We start from the raw sequence: 23,306 nt of genomic DNA on the forward strand, positions 1-23,306 counted from the left end.
TCTCAAACTCCTGGGCTCAAGTGATCCTTCTGTATCAACCTCCCAAAGCCACTGGCATGACAGGCGTTAAGCTACCACTCCCAACCAGTCTTAGCTTTGATAAGCAGTGGGTTTCTTTTTTCCTTTTAAGTGCTATTCACTTCCCTTCAGCACCTTTAATCGGGAGGAAGATTAAAGGACAAGGAGGCAAAACAAATCATTCTGGTCATTTACTATCTGCAAGATTGGGTAGAGAAGGCACATTGGTTTTTTTTGTTTGTTTTTGTTTTTGTTTTTTGGAGACAGTTTCACTCTAGGTGCCCCAGCTGGATTGCAGTGGCACAATCTCGGCTCACTGCAAGCTCCGCCTCCTGGGTTCAAGCGATTCTCCTGCCTCAGCCTCCTCAGTAGCTGGAATTACAGGCATGCACCACCACACCCAGCTAATTTTGTATTTTTAGTAGAGAAGGGGTTGCTCCATGTTGGTCAGGCTGGTCTCGAACTCCTGATGTCAGATGATCAGCCCGCCTCGGCCTCTCAAAGTGCTGGGATTACAGGCGGGAGCTGCCATGCCCGGCCAAGGCAAATTTAACAATTAGTGGTAAACAAGGATTTACTAATGCTTTTTATTTACCCATATATCACTCTACTCTATAAATTGATATTTCCAAATTTTGTTAATGCTGAGATCTATTTTAATGTGTTTAAAATTGGAATGTTTTACTATAAATACATATAAATATCATAGTATTCTTTTTCTGGACTGATCCCCAGAATATATTAAAATTAATGGTCTATCATCTAGCCTGGACAACATGGCAAAACCCCATCTCTGTTAAAAATACAAAAATTAGCCAGGCATGGTGGTGGGTGCCTGTAATCCCAGCTATTCCGGAGGCTAAGACAGTAGAATCACTTGAACCCAGAGGGGCGGAGATTGCAGTGAGCTGAGATCATGCCGCTGCACTCCAGCCTGAGTGACAGAGCCTCCATCTCAAATAAATATCATAGTAACTTATATATTATAATATATTCGAGTATGTATTCGAGTCCAGGAAATAATGTTAATTCTCTTATCACTTAAGCAGTTGATGCTACTTTTTATTTCTTACCATTCTTGTTTGAATGTCTTAATGCAGGCTTTTTATGCATTTGAGTTCTTTACATAAAGTAAAATTTGTTGATGTTTAATCAATCTTTTAGACTATTCATATTTTTAAGCTTTTTATTTTGACACAGTATCGATTTACATGCAGTTGTAAGAAGTAATATAGAGAGGCTGGTCGCGGTGACTCACACCCATAATCCCAGCCCTTCGGGAGACCAAGGCAGGCACATCACTTGAGGTCAGGATTTCCAGTCTGGCCAGCATGGTGAAACCCCATCTCTACTAAAAATACAAAAATTAGCTGGACACGGTTGTGCATGCCTGTAATCCCAGCTACTTACGAGTCTGAGGCAGGAGAATTGCTTGAACCCGGGAGGCGAAGGTTGCAGTGAGCCGTGATCATGCCACCATGCTCCAGCCTGGGTGACAGGGCAAGACTGTCTGAAAAAAAAAAAAAAAAAAAAAAAGAAATAATACATAAAGATCTTGTGTACCTTTTAGCCTCTACTTCCCCCAGTGGTAACACCTTACATAATTATAGTAGAATACCATAACCAGGAAATGGACATTGATACAATCATTTTTTTCTTTTCTTTTCTTTTTTTTTTTTTTTTTGAGACAGAGTTTTGCTCTGTCGCCCAGGCTGGAGTGCAGCAGCATAATCTCAGCTCACTGCAACCTCCGCCTCCCAGGTTCAAGCGATTCTCCTGCCTCAGCCTCCAGAGTTGCTGGGACTACAGGTGCACACCACCACACCTGACTAATTTTTGTATTTTTAGTAGACATGGGTTTTCACCATGTTGGCCAAGATGTTCTTGATCTCTTGACCTTGTAATCTTCTCGCCTCGGCCTCCCGAAGTGCTGGGATTACAGGCGTGAGCCACCACGCCCAGGCTATACAATCACATTTTTACATGTACTTACTTGTGAAGATATAGTTCTTTGCAGTTTTGTGGGGTGTTTTTGTTTTTGTTTTTGTTTTTGAGATGGAGTCTCGCTCTGTCGCCCAGGCTGGAGTGCAGTGGCATGATCTCGGCTCACTGCAAGCTCCGCCTCCCAGGTTCACGCCATTCTCCTGCCTCAGCCTCCCGAGTAGCTGGGACTAGAGGTGCCCCCCACCACGCCCAGCTAATTTTTTGTATTTTTAGTAGAGATGCGGTTTCACCGTGTTAGCCAGGATGGTCTCGATCTCCTAACCTCATGATCCACCCACCTCGGCCTCCCAAAGTGCTGGGATTACAGGTGTGAGCCACCGCGCCCGGCCTGTTCTTTGCAGTTTTATCACATAGGTAGATTCACGTGGCCACCACCACAGTTAGGATCAGGAATATTTCAGTAGTTTGTCCCTTTTATTGCTGATGGTATTTCATGTATGGCAGGCTATCATTTGATTCTCATGTTATCAGCCCTAAGGTGTAACTACTTCAGGAGTTGGGGTTATTCTTTTAATGACCTGTATATCCCCAACAACTGGTTTGATTCCTGATACATACTGGATATTAGTAAGTATTTGGTAAATTAATTTATTGCTATATGGTTTTATTCTGCTTAATTAATAGAAAAAGTGTGTTCTACCAAGGAGTTTTGCTGTTGGTAGACCATGTATTCCTTAAATCAAAGATGTCAAAGTAACCATATTGCAAATCAGCTTTTGAAACTGGTTATACATGAGATATGATGGGAGGAATTTTTTGATACCTTTATAGTAAGGGAAAAAAGTAAAATTTTTAGATCTTCATATTTATCTTCGTTCTCTTACAGAGCAAACAAAAGACTTCGTTAGTATGTGCTGTTTCCTTAAAAACTGTAACAACTTGAACTTTGCAAGCTCAGAAGCATCACATATGTCAAACTTGAAAGGCACTTATGGAACGTTCTTTTTCTCCAGGAGGCCTTACAAATGACTAAGTGCAATGCTATCCTTTAAATTTAGGGAGCGTTGGTGGTCTTCAATGGTGTGGAGAGCCAAAACGTTTAGAAACTGAAGCTTCTACTGGGCAACAGCTGAACTCTCTGAACTTCTCTTCTCCTTTTGATTTGAATTTTCCATTGCCAGGAGAGAAGGGCCCTGCATGCCTTGTGAAGGTAATAAAACCTTTCTTAGGTCCGACATTGACATGTTATGTGTCTCAGAAAGTAGCTGACTTAGTGTCTGAGCATTTGCATTCGTTTTCTTATGCTGGACTAGCTGTAGCAAATCACTGCAAATTTAATAGCCTAAAGCAGCAAAAGTTTATCATCTCACAGGCTTTAGGTCAGAAATCCAACATGGTCTCACCAAGGTAAACTCCAGGTGCCAGCAGGGCTACATTCCTTTCTCGGAGCCCCTAAGGGAGAATTTCCTTGGCTTGTGGCTCCTTCCATATTCATAGCCAGCAACATTGCATTTGTCTGACCATTTTTTTCATGGTGACATCTCACCTGACCACAACCAGGAAAGGTTCCCCGGTTTTAAGAATCTGTGTGATTACATGGGGCCCACCCAGTTAACCAAGGATAATCCCCCTATTTCAAGGTTATTAATCACACCTCTGCACGCTCCTTTTGCATATAAGCTAACATATTCACAAGTTAAAAGAATCGAAGAACATCTCAAATGCAGAAGCAGAACAACTTTTAAATTATGTCTGTTCCCTTCCTGTATCATTTCTAACATGTAATCTTCATTTTTATCTTCTTCCTTCTCTCAGCAAAACCTATTTCTCACTTGTATTTAAAATAAAACAGAAGGAAGAAAACTTTTAATAGTTTGTTCTTCCATCTTACTTATTCTAGTGTTTTGATGCTGATAAATGAGAAAGTGACAGAAGGTTTTAAAATGATTGTTAAGGATTTCCATCCTTTGTGCATTTTGGGTTTTCTTGTTTTGGGGGCAGGGGGGTTTGTTTTGTTTTATTGAGGCAGTCTCACTCTGTTGTCCAGGCTGGTGTGCAGTGGCATGATCTCAGCTCACTGCAACTTCTACCTCCTGGGTTCAGGCGATTCTCGTGCCTCAGCCTCCTGAGTAGCTGAGATTCAAGCGTGCGCCACCACACCCAGCTAGCTTTTTATATTTTTCGTAGAGATGGGGTTTCACTATATTGGCTAGGCTGGTCTTGAACTCCTGACCTCAAGTGATCCACCCACCTCAGCCTTCCAAAGTGCTGGGATTCCAGGGGTGAGCCGCTGCACCTGGATTCTCAGTGGTTTTAATTAAAATGACACTTCAGTCATATAGCACAGGGACCAAAATTACCACTTTTTCCCCTGCCATGTTTCTACCAGATCTGATCAGTAAATAAATGGCCTTGACTATTACTAAAGTCCATCATGACAATTTTGAAAGTTTTTTTTTTTTTTTTTAATTGTGAAAAATCTTCTGGCCATTCCAAGTTTTGTGTTAGTCCGATGTTGCAGTTTATGAATAAATGCAAAGTTAATCATCTTGTTTTTGTTTTTTACTTTTCTTGGTGTGGTTAATAGGTTTTGAGATAGTGCACGTTTCTAGTTTTAACTGTCAGCCTTTGGGAAAAGCCTTTTTTTAATTTTAGGAAAGGACTTTTTTTTTTTTTTTGTAGTACTGTGGTATATTGAAAACAGATATTAGTCTGGAAGTTAGGCATCCTGTGTTTTGGTTTTTCACTTATTTGCTAACTAGCAGAGTGACTCTTGGTCTCACACCATGGAATACTATGCAGCCATAAAAAAGGATGAGTTTGCGTCCTTTGTAGAGACATGGATGCAGCTGGAAACCATCATTCTTAGCAAATTATCACAAGAAGAGAAAACCAAACACCGCATGTTCTCACTCATAGGTGGGAACTGAACAATGAGCTCACTTGGACTCGGGAAGGGGAACATCACACACTGGGGCCTATCATGGGGAGGGGGGAGGGATTGCATTGGGGAGTTATACCTGATATAAATGATGAATTGATGGGTGCTGACGAGTTGATGGGTGCAGCACACCAACATGGCACATGTATACATATGTAACCTGCACGTTATGCACATGTACCCTAGAACTTAAAGTATAATAAAAAAAAAAAAAAGAAAAAAAAAAAAATTTATAAAATAAAGGACTTGCTTTAAGGTCCATTTCCTGATCTAAAATTAGTATGATTTCATGTGGTCTCTTGTTAGGTTTATGAAGATTGGGATTGTTTCAAAGTAAATGACATTCTTGAGCTATATGGCATACTGTCTGTGGATCCTGTGCTGAGTATACTGAATAACGATGAAAGGTGAGTCTGTGTGCTCTTTTTCTGGTCTCCTTTATTTTTATGTAATTTCAGGTTTTCAGGAAAGTTACAGGATGGTTTTGAAGAACTCCCTTTTCCTTCTTCCCGGATGTACCAGTTGTAAACACATGCACCCCATGCGCTGTGTCATTCATTTGTGCTCTCTATGGATGCACACATTTTTCCGAAACACTTGAATATGTTGCAGAAATTAAACCCTTTTACCCCAACTGCTTGTCAGCATTTCCTAAGAGCACTGACTTTCTCACATGTAATCAGAGTACAGGTATCAAAACTAGGAAATTTGCCACAAATACACAATACACTAATCCACAATCTGTACTTAATTTCACTAATTGTCTTAATCATGTTCTTTCTTACAGTTCTCCCTTCCGTATACCCCAGTCCAGGGTTCGAAAGCTCGCTTATTCTCTATTTCTACTGAGTTCATACTGTATTTCTGATTCCAGTTCAGCACCACAGGTGTCGTTCTACTTGTTCTCCTTTCTTTGTTAGTGTAACTATCTTAAACTTGATTCCCATTTTTCACAGTCTGTCATTTGCACATTTGTACAACATAGAGAAGGGAATTTCAGAATTGTTAACTCATACCTCTATAAAACATAAACCTAAATAACTAGAGTTCAATCTGAAATAGTCCTCAGCCTTTGTCTTTCATGGTCTTGCCACTTTTTTTTTTCACCTTAAACAACAGAAATATATGTCTTCCAGTAGTTCTGGAGGCTGGGAAGTCCAAAATCAAGTTCCCAGCAGATCTGGTTTCTAGTGAGGGCCCACTTCCTGGTTTGCAGATGGCTGTCTTCTCACGTGGTAGAGAGCAGAAAGCCTTGACGTTTTTGAAGAGTGTAAGCCAGTTACCAGTTACTTGTTTCCTCATGATTAGACTCAATGTTGTGCATTTTTGGCAGGAATATTACAGAAGTGATGTATCCTCAGTATGTTACAGCAGGAGGCATGTGATGTCAGTCTGTCCCATTACTGGTGAGGTTAATTTTCATCAGTTGGTTAAGGTGGTGTCTTCCAGATGCCTCTTCTCTAAAGTTACATTTCTCACTTTGTAATTGACAAGTAACTTGGAGGAAGATACTTTGGGACGTAAATATCCAGTTTCTTATTAAACTTTCAACAGTTTATTTTAGCATTAATTGATGATTCTTGCTTGAATCAGTTATTACTATGTTGGCAATTCTCTAACTCAGTATATTTATTTATTGGCATTCTACTATAAAAGATATCTTTTCCGTTTATTCAAGTAATTTATTTACTTATATTTAGGATGGACTAATAGATTCTGATTTTATTCAATGTTAATATCATTATTTTATTTTGAGACCCAAGTTTTCCCAGATGTGGCTAGTGGGAGCCACTTTAAGCAGGTGCTGGGTCCTTTTTTTGAGATGATCTTATTATTTTTTAACATTTATTTTCTGGCATATTAAGCTGTTGCAGCTTCATTGTATACTTTGAAGATCTGAGTCCTAGATGTGCTTGTTGGTACTGGGTTAGCTTTGCATCTAGGCCTTAAAGCAGACAGAGCTAGGATATATGCAACATATGTATACATATATATGCGTACACACTTAAATGCACACATATATACTCACACATGCATGTTTTGTATATTTCTAACATCTATGAGAAACCATGGATTCATATTTCTGATTCCAGTTCAGCACAGCAGGAGTCACATGTTCTAGTTGGTCTCCTTTCTATATTTATGACTTCCTTTTCTAACAAATTTGATTCCCATTGTTCACAATCTGTCATTTCCCCATTTCTGCCATATACAGAAGGGAATTTCAGAATTGGTAAACCATACTACTACAAAACAAACTAGTAATGAGTGTTCAATACGTTTCCAGTTCATTTTTATTTTAGAATGCAGCTGTGTAGTCAGAGCTGTGTTCCAGTTACTCCAGTAACTTTTCTTCCCCTTCAGTGTGATTTCATTATTTATTCTACTTAGATTCATTTATGTCTGATTATGTTTCACTTCAGTTTTTCCTCCATCCTTACTGGTTTTTTTCTTTTTAATATAGGAAACATGAACATCGTTGCCAAATTCAAACTACACAAAAAGATTCTCAGAGGTGTCGTTCTCAGCTATCCCCATTCCTGCTGTCTGTTCCCACCCAGCCTCCTTAGGGAACCATAGTTTCTGGTTTATCCGTCCTGTATTTTTTTTACACAAAAAGAAGTACATAAGTATACATTTTATTTCTACCTTTTTCTTCTATAAAAGGTAGCATAGTATATGTACTCTTTTACACTGTTTAATTTTTTTATTAACAACATGTCTTGGAAATCTAGATCTTCCTCATTCTTCTTTGTTTTGCTTTGAGATTGCCAAAAGCAAGGGCTGATGTCCCTCATCTACACCAGAGTCCTTTTGTTGAATACTGGACATTCATCATCTTATATCTTAGTTTCTGTGTAAGATGAACTTAACATTTTTCACAGTTAAAAAAAAATGGTACAAAACAAAAATTTTAAACAACTTTTAAGCTTAACCATCCCTTAATAATAGTGTATGAGATTGTTCATCATGGCAATTTCTGATTATGATGACTTTCCTGCTTTAGTTAGTTCACTATTGATGCAGTTTAGTTTAGAGGTTGTATTAGTCAGGGTTCTCTAAAGGGTCAGAACTGACAGGACAGATGAATATATGAAGGGGAGTTTATTAGGAGAATTGACTCACACGATCACAAAGTAAAGTCCCACAATAGGCCGTCTGCAAGCTGAGGAGCAAGGAAGCCAGTCTGAGTCCCAAAACCTCAAAAGTAGGGAAGCCGATAGTGCAGGCTTCAGTCCATGGATGAAGGCCTAAGAGGCCCTGTCGAACCACTGGTGTAGGTCCAAGAGTCCAAAAGCTGAAGAACTTGCAAGTCTGATGTTTGAGGGCAGGAAGCATCCAGCATGAGAGAAAGATGGAGGCTGGAAGACTCAACTAGTCTGCTCTTTCCATGCCTGCCTTTATGCTGGCAGCTGATTAGATGCTGCCCACCCAGACTGAGGGTGCGTCTGCCTCTCCCAGCCCACTGACTCAAATGTTAATCTCCTTTGGCAACACCCTCACAGACACGCCCAGGAATGATACTTTGCATCCTTCAATCCAGTCAGATTGACACTCAGTATTAACCATCACAGAGGTTAAGAGCACAGACAGGCACGCAGCCTGGGTTGTAGTCCTGACTTGGCCACTTACTAGCTGTGTGACCTTGGGCTTGGTTTCCTCGTTGTAAATCAGGGTAGATGTGAGGTTTTGGTGAATTTGTACGTGTAAAGCATTGAACATTGTCTGTCACATGGTATGTACTATGGAAAAGGTTATTATGCTTGTATTAAAATATACAGGAGTATGAATTTATTACTTCAGTGTCTATAGAATCTATAAAGTCAAGATCTAAAAGCATTTTAGCCATTTGTTTCAGTCGTCTCACAAATCTGTCTGCAAATTCATTTAGCAAATCTGAAAAATTCATAACTTTCAGTTGCTTGTCTACTCAGTATTCGAGGAATCATGTAAGAATAAAATTTAGGAAATACAGTTAGCAAGATAGGAGATGAATGGATTCTCCACACACTAATAGATACCGGATGGCTTTTGAGAAAAAGACCCCAGTTTTTGAGATCTGCTGTCAAGTATTCGATGTCTCAGCCAATAGCTCAAGGAGTACCTGTGTTTAGAAATAGCCTTATGAGTGACATCCTACATTCCATTTATTGAAGTGCTGAATAAAAAATACTATTGTTGCTGGCCAGGCACGGTGACTCACACCTGTAATCCCAGCACTTTGGGAGGCCAAGGCAGGCAGATCACTTGAGGTCAGGAGTTCGAGACCAGCCTGGCCAACATAGCGAAACCCTGTCTCTACTAAAAATACGAAAATTAGCCAGGCTTGGTGGCGCACACCTGTAATCTCAGCTACTCAGGAGGCTGAGGCACGAGAGTCGCTTGAACCCAGGAGGCAGAGGTTGCAATGAGCCGAGATCGCACCACTGCGCTCCAGCCAGGGCAACACAGTGAGACTTCGTCCAAAAAAAAAAAAATACTGTTCTTGAAAAATGGAATAAATGCATTATTTCGTGATATGTCTTAACAAGCCTGAAGTCTGTGTGATGTAACACTTTAGAATGAGAGGCCACTTTCTGTTCTTTAAGGAGATGTACAGGTGGAAATATTCTTGGCTTGGACTGTAATTTTGTTTTCTAAGGTGCGTATTATTTTTGCATCTGTGCAATTGATGTAGCTCTAAATTGAAACTTTATCGTCTCTCCACAGGGATGCCTCTGCACTGCTGGATCCGATGGAGTGCACAGACACAGCAGAGGAGCAGAGAGTACACAGTCCTCCTGCTTCATTAGTGCCAAGAATTCATGTGATCTTAGCCCAGAAGTTGCAACACATCAACCCGTTATTGCCTGCCTGCCTTAACAAAGAGGAGAGCAAAACCTGTAAGTGTAAGTGTTACAGCCCAGTGAACTGTCAACTGTTAGCCTCAGTGTGTGTCTAGAGCTGCCTGTAACATGCTCATAGTGGAATTAAGAGTCAGGTCTTCATTCCTCACAATAAGTGTTTTCAGTAATCTCTCTCTCATTGACTCATTTTTCTCTTACATTAATTCTCTTCATTGAAATGAGGACAAAAAAGAAGTATACAAGGCTGGGTGCAGTGGCTCATGCCTGCAATCTCAGCACTTTGGGAGACCAAGGTGGGTGGATCACCTGAGGTCAGGAGTTCAAGACCAGCCTGGCCAATATAGTGAAACCCCATCTCTACTAAAAATACAAAATTAGCCAGGTGTGGTGGCATGTGCCTGTAATCCCAGCTACTCGGAAGGCTGAGGCAGGAGAATCACTTGAACCAGAGGCAGAGGTTGCGGTCAGCCGAGATGGCGCCATTGCACTCCAGGCTGGGCAAAAAGGAACAAAACTCAGTCTCAAAAGGAAAAAAAAAAAAAAGGAGGATGCAAGCTGTCTTATTTTTAAGATTAGCATCAGTTACTGATATGTTAAGCTTTACTTACTGTCTACTGAATTGTTGCGCTTTGCCCATGTAGTTATTTTTCACCTAAGACACTTGAGAGGAACTGGTGTGTGTGTCCTGACTCAGGTCTCCTTTTCTCCTTCAGTTGTTTCAAGTTTCATGTCCGAATTGTCTCCAGTCAGAGCAGAACTTCTTGGGTTCCTCACTCATGCCCTTCTAGGGGATAGTTTGGCTGCTGAATACCTTATATTACATCTCATCTCCACAGTGTAAGTGCTGTATCTTGGTGGGAATTAGGGGAGTTTGTTGTGTGTAGAAGTGGAAGAGCGAGAATATTGCTGGTGTAATTTGTGTGTTTTCCTTATTGGGCTTCATCAGATGGTTTTTATCTGTTCAGTGTAACAACTGTTAAACCAAATCACAGACAAATTCCTTTTCTCACAGTTTCACAGGTAGCATTTTGATTATGTCCCCTTACATTTTAGAGCCAAAATCAGATAAAGCAGTAGTCCCCAGCCTTTTTGGCACCAAGGACCCGTTTCATGGAAGACCATTTTTCTATGGACCAGAGTGGGGATGGTTTCAGGATGAAACTGTTCCACCTCAGATCATCAGGCATTAGTTAGATTCTCATAAAGAACACACAAATGTGCAGTTCACAGTAGGGTTCGCGCTCCTGTGAGAGTCTGATGCCACTGCTGATCTGACAGGAGGCGGAGCTCAGGCAGTAAGGCCCGTTCGCCCACCCCTCACCTTCTGCATTGTGGCGCGGTTCCTAACGGGTCCTGGTCCACGGCCTGGGCGTGGGGGACCCCTGAAATAAAGGACCTGGCTGATGAGTAAAATGAGCTGTTTTATCCTTTTTGCATTCTGAAAACTCTGTTTATACATCCCAAGGCACGACGTCATGTGCACATTTAACGTGGACATTGACACTAGCACTGCATCCCTTGACTCCACTGTATTATATGTTTTCTGATTTTAAAATTAGTGTGGACCTTTGACAGGTTACAAGAACATAAAGAGGAAAATGCACATCATTTGTAATTTCACCACTTAGAACCTCTGTTATCCTTTTGGTTCACGTTCATTGGTTTTTGTTTACATACGTATACATCCCTGCATAGATCTTAGTTATACTCTAAGCACAGATCCGTGTCTTGTTTTCAGCAGTTGATATATATTAAACATTTTCCCATCATAATGCTTCATGAACTTTGTATTGGCTGCAAAGTATTTCACTATGCAGTTGTACCATACTATAACCATTTCCCTAAATGTTAGGTTTTCCTAGCTTTTCTCTATTACAAAGTTGCAGGAAACATCTTTGTGCTGTAAATCTTATCTTTTCTCAGATCATTCTGTGACAGTAGTACATAATGGTTGAGAGCACAGACTCTGTAACCAAACTATCCGGATTCATATCCCAGTTCTGGCAGCTTCCGGCTAGATGAGTATGTTGCTTATTATCATCTCTGCCTCAGATTTCTCATCTGTAAAGCAAAGACAACAGTACCTACCTCTGAATGGTTAGGGGTTAAATGAGGAAGCATTTACGTACTCAGAACAGTCTTTGGCACATGACCAGCAGCACTTACATACAAATATTGGCTATTACTTTTATTGCTGTTATTCTGATAAAATAACTAGTCAGAATATTCTGGTTTATTTTTAATGACAATATTAAGCTAATTTTTGTACTCTTTGCTTTTTGATAGAAATCAGGAAATCACTTCAGCATCTTATTGATTGATTTCTTTCTTTTCTAGATATACAAGAAGAGATGTCCTTCCACTAGGAAAATTTACAGTTAATTTGAGTGGTTGCCCACGGAATAGTACCTTCACGGAACACTTGTATCGAATTATTCAACATCTTGTTCCAGCAGTAAGATGAATATAAATATGTATTATAAACCTAAGCACACTTAACAAATCCATCTCTTTCATTCACCTCAAATATTTAACTTAAGAGTTTTTAATAGAGCTTATTTAAGGGGAAACAAAGCCTGCCAAGTTACGTAATTTAAAATGTACTTTCCCCTAAACGTTTCACTTTTTTTTGTTTTTGCCTAAGCACAAATTTCTGTAAGTCTAACAATTAACACAATTGCAGTAACTCCCTTAAAATTGTACTCTGTTGATACCAATTTGTCCAATTTGGTATCCTTTTTGTACACTAAAGTCTTAAATCTAAATAAACTCTAAATTATAGGAGCATAATTCTTTTAGTTGAGGTAATAAAGTTCTTTATCTCCATTGCCTCAATTTTAATTCCTATTTGGAAAGTTGAGCTCACTTTATTTGCCAGGGTATTTGGAATGCAGTATTTGTGTGGTGGTAGGATCTTGGGAACGGGAATTGCTTCTGATCACTTGTGTGACTGAAAATACTGATCACTTCTTTGGAAATTGAAGAGGGTGCACTAGATCCTTATTGAACCAAATGTATTGAGTGTCTCAGTGCTAGCACTTATCCAGGCCCTCAAGAAGCAGAAGTGGACCAGAATACACCAGCAGTTCTCATTCTCCTTAGACTCACTTTACACTCTGAAAAATGTATTAGTACTCAAAGAGCTGTTTTTCATGTTATGATTATATTTATCATTAATTTACCAAACTAGATGATGAAGCAAATACATCTATTAAAGATAAAAAATTACATATAAATATTTTTATAAAAACTTTTCCCAAGCCAAAAATGATTAGTGATAAAAGTGACATTGTTTTACATTCTTGCAAATCTCTTTAATGTCTGGATTAATAGGAGACAATGGATGCTTGTATCTGCTTCGGCCTTCAGACTGTTGTAATCTCAGGTTTTGATTGAAGTATGTGAAGGAAAGCTGACCTCACACAAATGGAAAAGTAGTTGGTAAAGGAAGGATGGTTTCGATAGCCTTTGCAGATAACTGGGTGGTGGTCTTTGATACTAGACCAAAACTGTCCACATGACATTTTCTTAAAGATAGTTAAGTGTGGAGTCTGAAATCCTATTCGTAAACTTTCCATAGTCTGCTATGGTAAAATTCATTAGTCTCATATATTGAAAGGATCTTTTATCCATGCATGATTTTAACCTGATTGACCCCGTAAAAGGGTTTAAGCAATTTCCTGGGAGTTCTTGGGACCACATTTTGAGAATTATTGAAACAGTCAGATCCTTTGCCCTCACAGAGTTTAATTTAGGTAGAAGACCAACAAACAAACTAATACACGGTAGGTCATTTAAGCACCCCTAAGCTCCCCCTGTTTTCCTAGAATCACTGAGGTAACAAAACTCCTCTAAATTTTTGCAATATATCTTACCTCTTCCTTGACAGCCTTCCCCCACCATACCCTCTTCTCCATCCCTGCCACATTGTTTCAGGCTGGAGGGGTGGAAGAATGGATTGGTGTATAAGGCAGAGCACAGAGGGTGTTGGGAATGGTGGCTCAGGAGCTAGAGGAGGAGCGTAGATGGGTCGCTTTCTCGTTACACTGAGTGAGAAGGTGCACGCGCCCTGGAGGCACCTCCTGAGAGCTGCAGCAGGTGCCCCACAGCTCAGTGTGCTCTGCTCCTTGATTTTTCTCTGAAAAGTTTGTTCAAAAATGTCTATGATGAATGAATATAATTTTAACTCAAAGAATATAGAGGAAAATTAAGCTTTTCTCTCCCCGTCTTGAAAAATAAATTAACATTTTCTTTTTGCTAGCTAGCATGTGTTAGGTGAAAGGTTAGGCTGTGGGGTATTTAATATTTGTATGTCAGTTATCTACCATTTGTTTCATTGGTTAAATAAAAATTGATTTTCTTATTTATTTATTTATTTATTCATTTATTTTTGAGACAGAGTCTCTGTTTCCCAGGCTGGAGTGCAGTGGCCAGATCTCAGCTCACTGCAGGCTCCGCCTCCCGGGTTTACGTCATTCTCCTGCCTCAACCTCCCGAGTAGCTGGGACTACAGGTGCCTGCCACCTCGTCAGGCTAATTTTTTTTGTATTTTAGTAGAGACGGGGTTTCACCGTGTTAGCCTGGATGGTCTCCATCTCCTGACCTCGTGATCCACCCGTCTCAGCCTCCCAAAGTGCTGGGATTACAGGCTTGAGCCACCGCGCCTGGCCAAAAAAAAAATTGATTTTCAAGAATATTGAACAAGACATTTGAAAATAAAGCAGCTCATAGAATGGATGAAATTCAAATGTAAGATCTAGATACTATTTTTGCTTCTAGAGTTCAAGAAACCATATCACTACTGCCTTAGAAATTTGTAAGATCACTTTTTCCATATGAAACACAATGTTTAATTCTAAGTACATATTTTCTTAAAACGGAAACTTAAATTCTTGTTCACTAAAAAATTTCTCTTTGCAGTCTTTTCGTCTACAGATGACTATAGAGAACATGAACCATTTGAAATTCATTCCCCACAAAGACTACACAGCCAATCGCTTGGTCAGTGGGCTCCTCCAGCTGCCTAGCAATACTTCACTTGTCATCGATGAGACTCTCCTGGAACAGGGGCAGCTGGACACCCCAGGTGCGTACACAGATGTTTCCCTCCCATTTCTGACTTCCTTTCCACTACAGCCGGATCTAGGACTAACTTTTAGAAGAGTATCTGTGGACAAAGACAAATTCACATTTAACAAATAACATAAGATAAAGGCTTGGCATATGAATTTGATTTAAGCATGTTATAAACTAATTAAATTGTATATACCAACTCTGTTTTGCCATAGTATTCTGAAAGTAGTATAATAGAACAGATACTATATATATAATGTATCATATATCTTCTATCTAATATATATCTTATATGTTTTATATATAATATATATTTTATATATTTATAATGGAGCAATAATATAAAGCGTAGTATTAATATAATGGAGTACAATAGAACAGATACTATATATATTATGTATCATATCTTCTAATATATATTATATATACATATTTATATGTTTTATATTTATAATTTATAATAAAAATAATATATAATATATGGAGCAATATATAAAATATAAATAATGTGTAATAATATAAAAATAATACATAATATGTATATTATTTATAAAGGAGCAGTAATATAAAGGGTAGTATTAGATGTTGAGGGTGATAAGGGTTCTTTGGTGAAAAGTTTTATTGCGTCAGCAGATGGTTGGAGCCATCTGTATGGGCCTACAATGTTGGGTTCTTTGTGTAGTTGTATATAACCTAAAATTTTTCATTCAGTGAGTGTAAGGAACGGTAGACAGGGTCTCACTATGTTGCCCAGCTGATCTTGAATTCCCGGGCTCAAGTGATCCTCCTGCCTTGGCCTCCCACAGTGCTGGGATTATAGGTGTGAACCACTGCACCTGCCCCAAATAGCTTTTTAAAAAACTGAAATGGGAGGAAGCTGATCTAATAGATTTTTTTTTTTTTTTGAGACAGACTCTTGCCCTGTTGCCCAGGCTGGAGGGCAGTGGCGTAATCTTGGCTCACTGCAAGCTCCAACTCCCAGGTTCACGCCATTCTCCTGCCTCAGTCTCCCAAGTAGCTGGGACTACAGGCGCCTGCCACCATGCCTGGCTAATTATTTTTTAACCTCCCATTGTAAAGTTTTTAAACGTTTTTCAGAGAATGTCTGAAAAATAATGGATCAAATGGTTTGCACTAACCTCAGTTATGGAATATATTACAAAATCACAAGAAAGCAGATTGTTTACCAGTGCTCAAATGAAGACAGTTAAGAATACACTGCTGGTGATCAGCTCAAGAGGTAAAGGTAGAAGAAAAAATGAGGTAGACTGGGCACATTTAAGGCAAAGGGGAATCTAGAATCTGTAAAATTCACCAGGCTGATCTATGTATGAAGGTAGTTTTAGTGTTTCCTTATTTTAGCCCTGTAAATACACCACTTAGAAATAACCCTACTTGCTTGGGAACTACTTTATGTCTAGGTGCATACCAGATGCTAGATATTAGATTTGTGGGGGGATCGGCCGGGCGCGGTGGCTCAATCCTGTAATCCCAGCACTTTGGGAGGCCGAGACGGGTGGATCACGAGGTCAGGAGATCGAGACCATCCTGGCTAACACGGTGAAACCCCGTCTCTACTAAAAAAAATACAAAAAAACTAGCCGGGCGATGTGGCGGGCGCCTGTAGTCCCAGTTACTCGGGAGGCTGAGGCAGGAGAATGGCGTAAACCCGGAAGGCGGAGCTTGCAGTGAGCTGAGATCCGGCCACTGCACTCCAGCCCGGGCTACAGAGCGAGACTCCGTCTCAAAACAAAACAAAAAAAAAAAGATTTGTGGGAGGATCCCCTGGCCCCAGAAAGTTCTACCTTGACCAAGAGTGTTGTAAGCCTACACACTTAGTGATGTTTAGCTTAAATTGGACAGCGCCTCATACCCTTTATTAAAAGCGGTAGAAACTTCATTGCTCATCATTGGTGTCAGCAAAACTGGTTTGTTGAGATGATTAAAGTCAAATGACCGAAAGTGTTTTCCTGCCTTCACAGGTGTTCATAATGTGACTGCCCTGAGCAACCTCATAACGTGGCAGAAGGTGGATTATGACTTCAGCTACCATCAGATGGAATTCCCCTGCAATATCAACGTTCTCATTACTTCGGAGGGGAGGTCGCTCCTCCCGGTACGATGAGTCATTTTTAAATGGAGGGAAGTTGACATGGGAAAAATACCTACATTTTTGCTGTTTCTTGGTACCGCTTATTAGTAAATTACATTTGTTGTAAAAAACTGTGACTGCTGATCATTAAGGGAACTGAGTATTTTGCACTGCCATGGATGAAAACCTTACATCTACCAAGCTCAGATATCAGCAAGTCACGAGACCAGCAAGGCTGTTGGCAGCAGAAACACCCACATCGAAGCATAGCAAGATTGCCTGATTTTAACCTCCAGACTTCTGTTCTTGCTGCCTTTGACCCATTGTTTTCTGCTAATCTTATGTGAAAATATTTTAGAGTTCCTTTGAAAATGTCCTTGGTCACTTGGTAGTTATTTTCATCCTTTACAGTGAAATGCTCTGGTATGTCCTCAGAGTGGCTGGTAAAGAGCGCTTTTAATTCTGAGGATGATGGGAAATGCTCCCGGTTGTCAAATGGTTTATAGTCTCTGTATAATAGTATTCACCTGTGATTGATGAGAAACAGTCTTTAAGAATGAAATGGCTCAAGGGTATGTTCTCTGTGTACAAGTGTGATAGACCTTTTTAATTAGCTGCTTTTTAGAGGTTGGCTACATTTTTGTGTGCTTACTGATACCATTGAGGAAACATAAGTAACCAAGAAAAAGCTAACTTTCATAATTATTTCTGAGGTAGTTATAAAGCATGTAAAGTAATGCTAAAAATAGATTCTCGCTGGGTGCAGTGGCTCACACCTATAATCCTAATACTTTGGGAGGCCAAGGCAGGTGGATTGCGTGAGCCCAGGACTTTGAGGCCAGCCTGGACAATGTGACAAAACTTGCCTCTACAAAATTTCAAAAATTAGCCAGGCGTGGTGGCATGCACCTGTGGTGCCACTACTAAGGAGGCTGAGGTGGGAGGATCGCTTGAGCCTGGGAGGCAGGTTGCAGTGAGCTGTGATCACACCACTGCACTCCAGCCTGGGTGACTGAGCAAAACCCTGTCTTGCACACATACACACACACACACACACACACACACACGAACACAAAAGTATTCCCTCCCCCTAAATAATAAATGGTATTTTCTAATTCCTGTAGGGGCTGACAGAGATGATGCATCTTTCTTTAAAAATGTAGATTTAATTTAGGAACTCAGAAAATACAGTGTACTTCTTCTCTTTTCAGGCAGACTGCCAGATTCACTTACAGCCCCAGCTAATTCCACCAAACATGGAAGAGTACATGAACAGCCTTCTCTCAGCAGTGCTGCCTTCCGTGCTGAACAAATTCCGCATTTATCTAACCCTTTTGAGATTCTTGGAATATAGCATATCTGATGAAATAACCAAGGTATGTCTAGGTTAAAATAAAGGATTTTCCTGTGTTGAATTGCAGTATGCAGCCAATTTACATTTACCATAATTACTGATGAGGTGATTTTGCTATTTGTTTTCTGTCATGTCTTTTTTTATTCCTCTGTTACTCCATTATTGTCTTTTTGTTTGAAATAGATATTTTCCAGTGTCCCATTTTAATCCCTTGAAGTTTCTTGAGGTTACTTTCTTAGTGGCTGCCCCGGGGGGATAAACTTAACATGTTAGTATAATCATCTATTAAGGATTAATGCCAGTTTGTTTAGTTATTTTTAATTAAAAAAAATTTGTGTGGCTAATGCCAGTTTAATTATAATATACAAAGACTTTGCCCCTTTATAATTCCATTCCTTCTCCTCTCCCTTGTGCTGCTGTCATACAGTTACCTCTCTATACATTGTATGTACATCAACACATTTAGAATTACTGCTTTTGCAGTTGTCTAATTTTAGAGAAAAAAGAAACAGAAAAGACTTTGTACTGTTTTTTCTATTTGCCTATGCAGTCACTTTTACCAGCAACCTTTATTTCCTCATGTGGGTTCATGTTACTGCCTAGTATCTTTTCATTTCAGCTCAAAGAACGCCTTTAGTGTTTCTTGCATGGCAGGTCTACTTGTGCAAATTCTTTTTTTTTTTTTTTTTTGAGACAGGGTCTCGCTCTGTCACCCAGGCTAGAGTGCAGTGTTGTGATCGTGGCTCACTGCAGCCTCAACCCCCCCAGGCTCAAGCAATCCTCCCACTTCAGCCTCCCGAGTAGTTGGGACCACAGGCCTGTGCCACTGTGCCCAGCTAATTCTTTGATATATGCGTGTGTGTGTGTGTGGAGACAGGGGTCTCCTTGTGTTGCCCAGGCTAGTCTCAGACTCCTGGGTTCAAGTGATCCTCTCTCCTTGGCCTCCCAAAATTCTGGGATTAGAGGTGTGGGTGACCACGTCCAGCCCTCTTTTAAGTTTTTGTTTATCTGGGAATGTCTTAATTTCTCCTTAAGGCTAGTTTTGCTGGATGTAGAATTCTTGGTTTATAGTCTGTCTCATCATTTCGAATATGTCCTCCCACCACTTTCTGGCCTCTGGTTTCTACTGAGAAGCCAGCTAGTTTCTGATGAGGATCCTTTGTACACACTGAGTCATTCTTCTGTCACTGCTTTCAAGATTCTCTGGCTTTTGACAGTTTTGACTATGATGTGTCTGTGTGTAGATCTCTGAGTTTATCCTACATGGAGTTTGTTGTGCTTCTTGGAGGTGCAGAATAATTCACATTTTGGGGAAGTTTTCAACAAATTTGGGGAGGTTTTGGCTATGTTTCTTTCTGCATCATTTCTCTCTCCTCTCCCTCTGGACACCCCCACTATGTATCTGATGGTGCATTTAATGGTATCCCACAGGTCTTCAAGCCTCTGTTCATTTTTCCTCATTCTTCTTTTTTTGTTCTTAGACTAATCTCAGTGAACTTATCTTCAAGTTTAGTGATTTTCTTCTGCCTGATCAAATCTGAGTACCTCTATAGAGAATTTTTACTATATTTTCAACTCCAGAAATTTTATTTCCTTCTAAAAAATTACTTCTCTTTTTATTGATACTATTTGGTGATTCTCATATTTTCCTGAAGTTCTTTTTATGTGGTTTCCTTTAGTTCTCTGAATGTTTAAAATAGCCAATTTAGAGTCTTTTTGTCTAATGTTTGAGTTTCTTCTGGGACAGTTTCTACTGACTCCCTTATCCCCAAAGTGTGAGCCATACCTTCTGGTTTCTTTGTACTTTTTTGTTGAAAACCAGACATTTTATTTGGTCAGTGGAGGGTCTCACTCTGTCACCCAGGCTGGAATAGTAAGTAGCACAACCACAGCTTACTGCAGCCTTAAACTCCTGGGCTCAAGTGATCCTCTTGCCTCAGTAGCTGGGATCATAAGTGTGCGCCACCATGCCCAACTAAAGTTTTTTGTTTTTTTCTTTTTTTTGTAGTGATGAGGTATTGCTTTATTACCCAGGCTGATCAACTCCTGGCTTCAAGTAGTCCTCCCACCTTGGCCTCCCAATGTGTTGGGATTACAGGCGTGAGCCACCACACCTAGCCACAACCAGACATTTTAAATTATATATTATGACAACTCTGCCTGGGAAGTTAGACTCTGGAAATTAAACCTCCCTAGGGTTTATTGTTGTTGCTATTTGTTACTGTTGGTAGGTTGTTTAGTAACTTTTTTGACTAATCCTATAAAGTCTGTATCTTTGTCACATGTGGGCACTGAAGTTTCTGTTCTGTTAGTTTTGTGGTTAATGACTGGAAAGAAATTTCCTTAAATGCCAGGAAGTAGTTAGTCTCTCAGTCTAAGGGTGAATAATCATCATAGATAAAAATAAAAGTTGGGGCAACCCTTCAACACTTAGCCATACAATTTACAAGCCTGCCTTAGCCTTCATTTCCTGCTCGCACAGAGCCTCCAGGTTATCCAGAGGTGGGAGTTTAAGGTCTCTGAGCATGTCTGCAGCCTTCTGAGTTCCTCGGAGTTACAGACGTGAGGTTTTCAGAGCCCTCTGTGGACATTTCATTTCTCAGCTAGCTTTTCTGTTTAAGGGTTTGTGTTAGTCTGTTGTTTGCCACAACTGTTACCCAGTGTCTCAGGTAGCTAAGGTGATTGATAATTTCTTCTGATTGTTTTTGATAAATGCCCTGGGGAAAGAGGTGGTTCATAGTAGACAGGCTTCCAGTCACGTTAAATAAAGACAACCTTGCAAATGGGTCCTTCCAGGGAGCCACCAGACAGGTGGTCAGATGACAGTTCTCCAGGAATGGCACTTGGAAGGAGCCCTAGCCCTGTTCTCTCTCCGGTGGCTGCCAGGCTGTTGGTTTTTGAAGAAGCTATTAATTACCGCCTGGCGGGGAAGGGGTTGGAATATAGGAGTAGGACACGTTAAAATGCCGCAAGGCTCAACATTCTTACCAGTAATCACCTGGTTTTCTGGCATAAATGCTCTCTGGACTGCTGCAAGTGTGGTTTGATTTCTAGTTTTTAAAAAGCTGATTTTGATCAGTGTTAACAGTAGAGACAGTTTTCTGCAGTCCCTTCTCTGCCATTTTCACTAACATCACTCCTCCTTTATTGAAAAGCATTGTTTCCTATGCCAGTTGCTGATTTATATGCTTGCTTGACCTTAAATGAGTTTCATTATTTTATTTTCATCAGCAGCATTATTTATGTATATGCTTTGGTACTTTCACCTATATTGCCTCCTTTGTCTAAGAGGCTGACATCCACCTTATTATATCAGTCAAGGAACCATGTTCATTTTCTCTTCCTTACAAAAATGCACATCATTTACATTTACTCTTGATAAAGGCAGTTGAAGATGACTTTGTGGAAATGCGGAAGAATGACCCTCAGAGCATCACTGCTGATGATCTTCACCAGCTGCTTGTGGTGGCTCGGTAAGTGGCGCATGTGCATCGTTTTTTCAGTAAGCTTGTGTATGTAAGTCTTCTGAGTTATTCAGCAGTAACTGAGGCAGACTTCTAAAAACGGAAATGAACTTTGCCTTTTAAAAACGCTGTTATGAAAGGGCTCATTGAGGGGGAAATCGAGTTTGGCTGGTGATCTCTTCAGTGGAACAGGCGTGCTGCTTGTTCTCTAAGCTTCAAAGAGTGAGCCACCCTCCAATTCTGACTCTTCAACACTTTCTTTTTAGAAGCCTGACTTGGCTATTGATGTGTGTGTAACTGCCAGACGGTCTTGTCTCCTAACATGGTCTGTGTTTTCACCAAGTATTCCTAGGTCTTAAAAAAATTTAAAACTTACTTTCCCAGCTCTAGACTTAAATTTGTTTCCGTGTTTCCAACTAGGTGTCTGTCTCTCAGTGCTGGTCAGACAACGCTGTCAAGAGAACGATGGCTGAGAGCAAAGCAGCTAGAGTCTTTAAGAAGAACGAGGCTTCAGCAGCAGAAATGTGTGAATGGAAATGAACTTTAAAGATCTGATGCCTATGAAGAGTAATGGGCAAATTGTAGCCACATGATTGTAAAATTCAGATGTTCATTTATACCACATTGTTTTATAGGTAATTTCTATCACAAACCAATGACATTTCCTGAAATCAAGCCTGGTAACATCTGATGTTTATATGATACTCAGTAAGGACTTTTACCTTACTGATTTCATGGAGCTTTTGAAGTTTGTTTTATAATTATATAAATTAGTAATGATGTAAAAAAAAAGTATTTGATATTAAAAGTTTAATATTGATAATGTTGCTGATTATACCTTTTCCTTAGCTTCAGCTGAGTCATAGGCCAGACTGTTGAAATGCTGAAATGCAGAAGGTTGTTGCAGTTTCAAAGTCAGAGGTATCATGCTTCGGATTCCTTAAGTTTTCCAGTTCTCTGGTTTTCCAGTTCGCAGTGGGTTGGGTTGGGTTGGGTTGGGTTGGGTTGGGTTGGGTTGGGATGCATCCAGTTGTCCATCTTTGGGGAACGGAGGCGTATTTGCCATTGATTCACATGACTACGTAAAATTCTGTACTGTCATTTCCCAGATGTTAGGCCACAGAAACTTTTTCCCACTTAACATTTGTCAACCGCCTGCAAAACCAGACTTGTACATGGCAGGGGTTCCCAGACTTTTGTATTTTATGGATCAGTAGTAATACTTCCAAAAATCTGGGGGACTATAAGGTTGCCAATCTACTTTGCCAACTAATTTGAATAAATTGGTGTTATCACCATTTTTTTCATCCAAGGACAGTCTCTGAATAAGAGTCCTTTAAATGGAATGAATGTAGCTTTTGGGGGCAAAAGAAACCGAGACACTACATTGTCTATCTTCTCCTATCCCGGTGCATTTGAGAACCATGCATAAGGGAATGCTGTGCTACAAAGCTGTGTCCAAATATGAAAACAAAATAGTAAGCTTAAAAACCAATACCCCCTTTAGAAAGTTTTTATTTTCTTAATGTCATGTAGTTGCTTTGATTCTATTGGATTTTTGGCATTTTATGTA

General features: G+C 40.0%; 1 protein-coding gene across 2 annotated transcripts in view; it reads left to right on the top strand.

The window, feature by feature from the left end:
• Window positions 1-22,560, top strand: part of MCMBP (minichromosome maintenance complex binding protein) — a 42,727-nt gene extending 20,167 nt beyond the window's left edge. Inside the window, exons 7-16 of one of the 2 annotated variants that reach the window (XM_023224276.1) lie at window positions 3,021-3,172; window positions 5,210-5,310; window positions 9,614-9,792; window positions 10,464-10,587; window positions 12,088-12,205; window positions 14,671-14,836; window positions 16,806-16,939; window positions 18,127-18,291; window positions 21,654-21,742; window positions 22,154-22,560. In XM_023224276.1, coding sequence (XP_023080044.1) covers window positions 3,021-3,172; window positions 5,210-5,310; window positions 9,614-9,792; window positions 10,464-10,587; window positions 12,088-12,205; window positions 14,671-14,836; window positions 16,806-16,939; window positions 18,127-18,291; window positions 21,654-21,742; window positions 22,154-22,280 — 1,355 coding nt within the window. In that variant the 3' untranslated portion in view covers window positions 22,281-22,560. The remainder of the gene's footprint in view (window positions 1-3,020; window positions 3,173-5,209; window positions 5,311-9,613; window positions 9,793-10,463; window positions 10,588-12,087; window positions 12,206-14,670; window positions 14,837-16,805; window positions 16,940-18,126; window positions 18,292-21,653; window positions 21,743-22,153) is intronic. The other variant, XM_023224277.1, reaches the window with a different exon arrangement.
• The last annotated feature ends 746 nt before the right edge of the window (window positions 22,561-23,306 follow it).

This window comes from Piliocolobus tephrosceles, chromosome 9, assembly GCF_002776525.5.
Source record: "Piliocolobus tephrosceles isolate RC106 chromosome 9, ASM277652v3, whole genome shotgun sequence".
NCBI classification, from domain to species: domain Eukaryota; kingdom Metazoa; phylum Chordata; class Mammalia; order Primates; family Cercopithecidae; genus Piliocolobus; species Piliocolobus tephrosceles.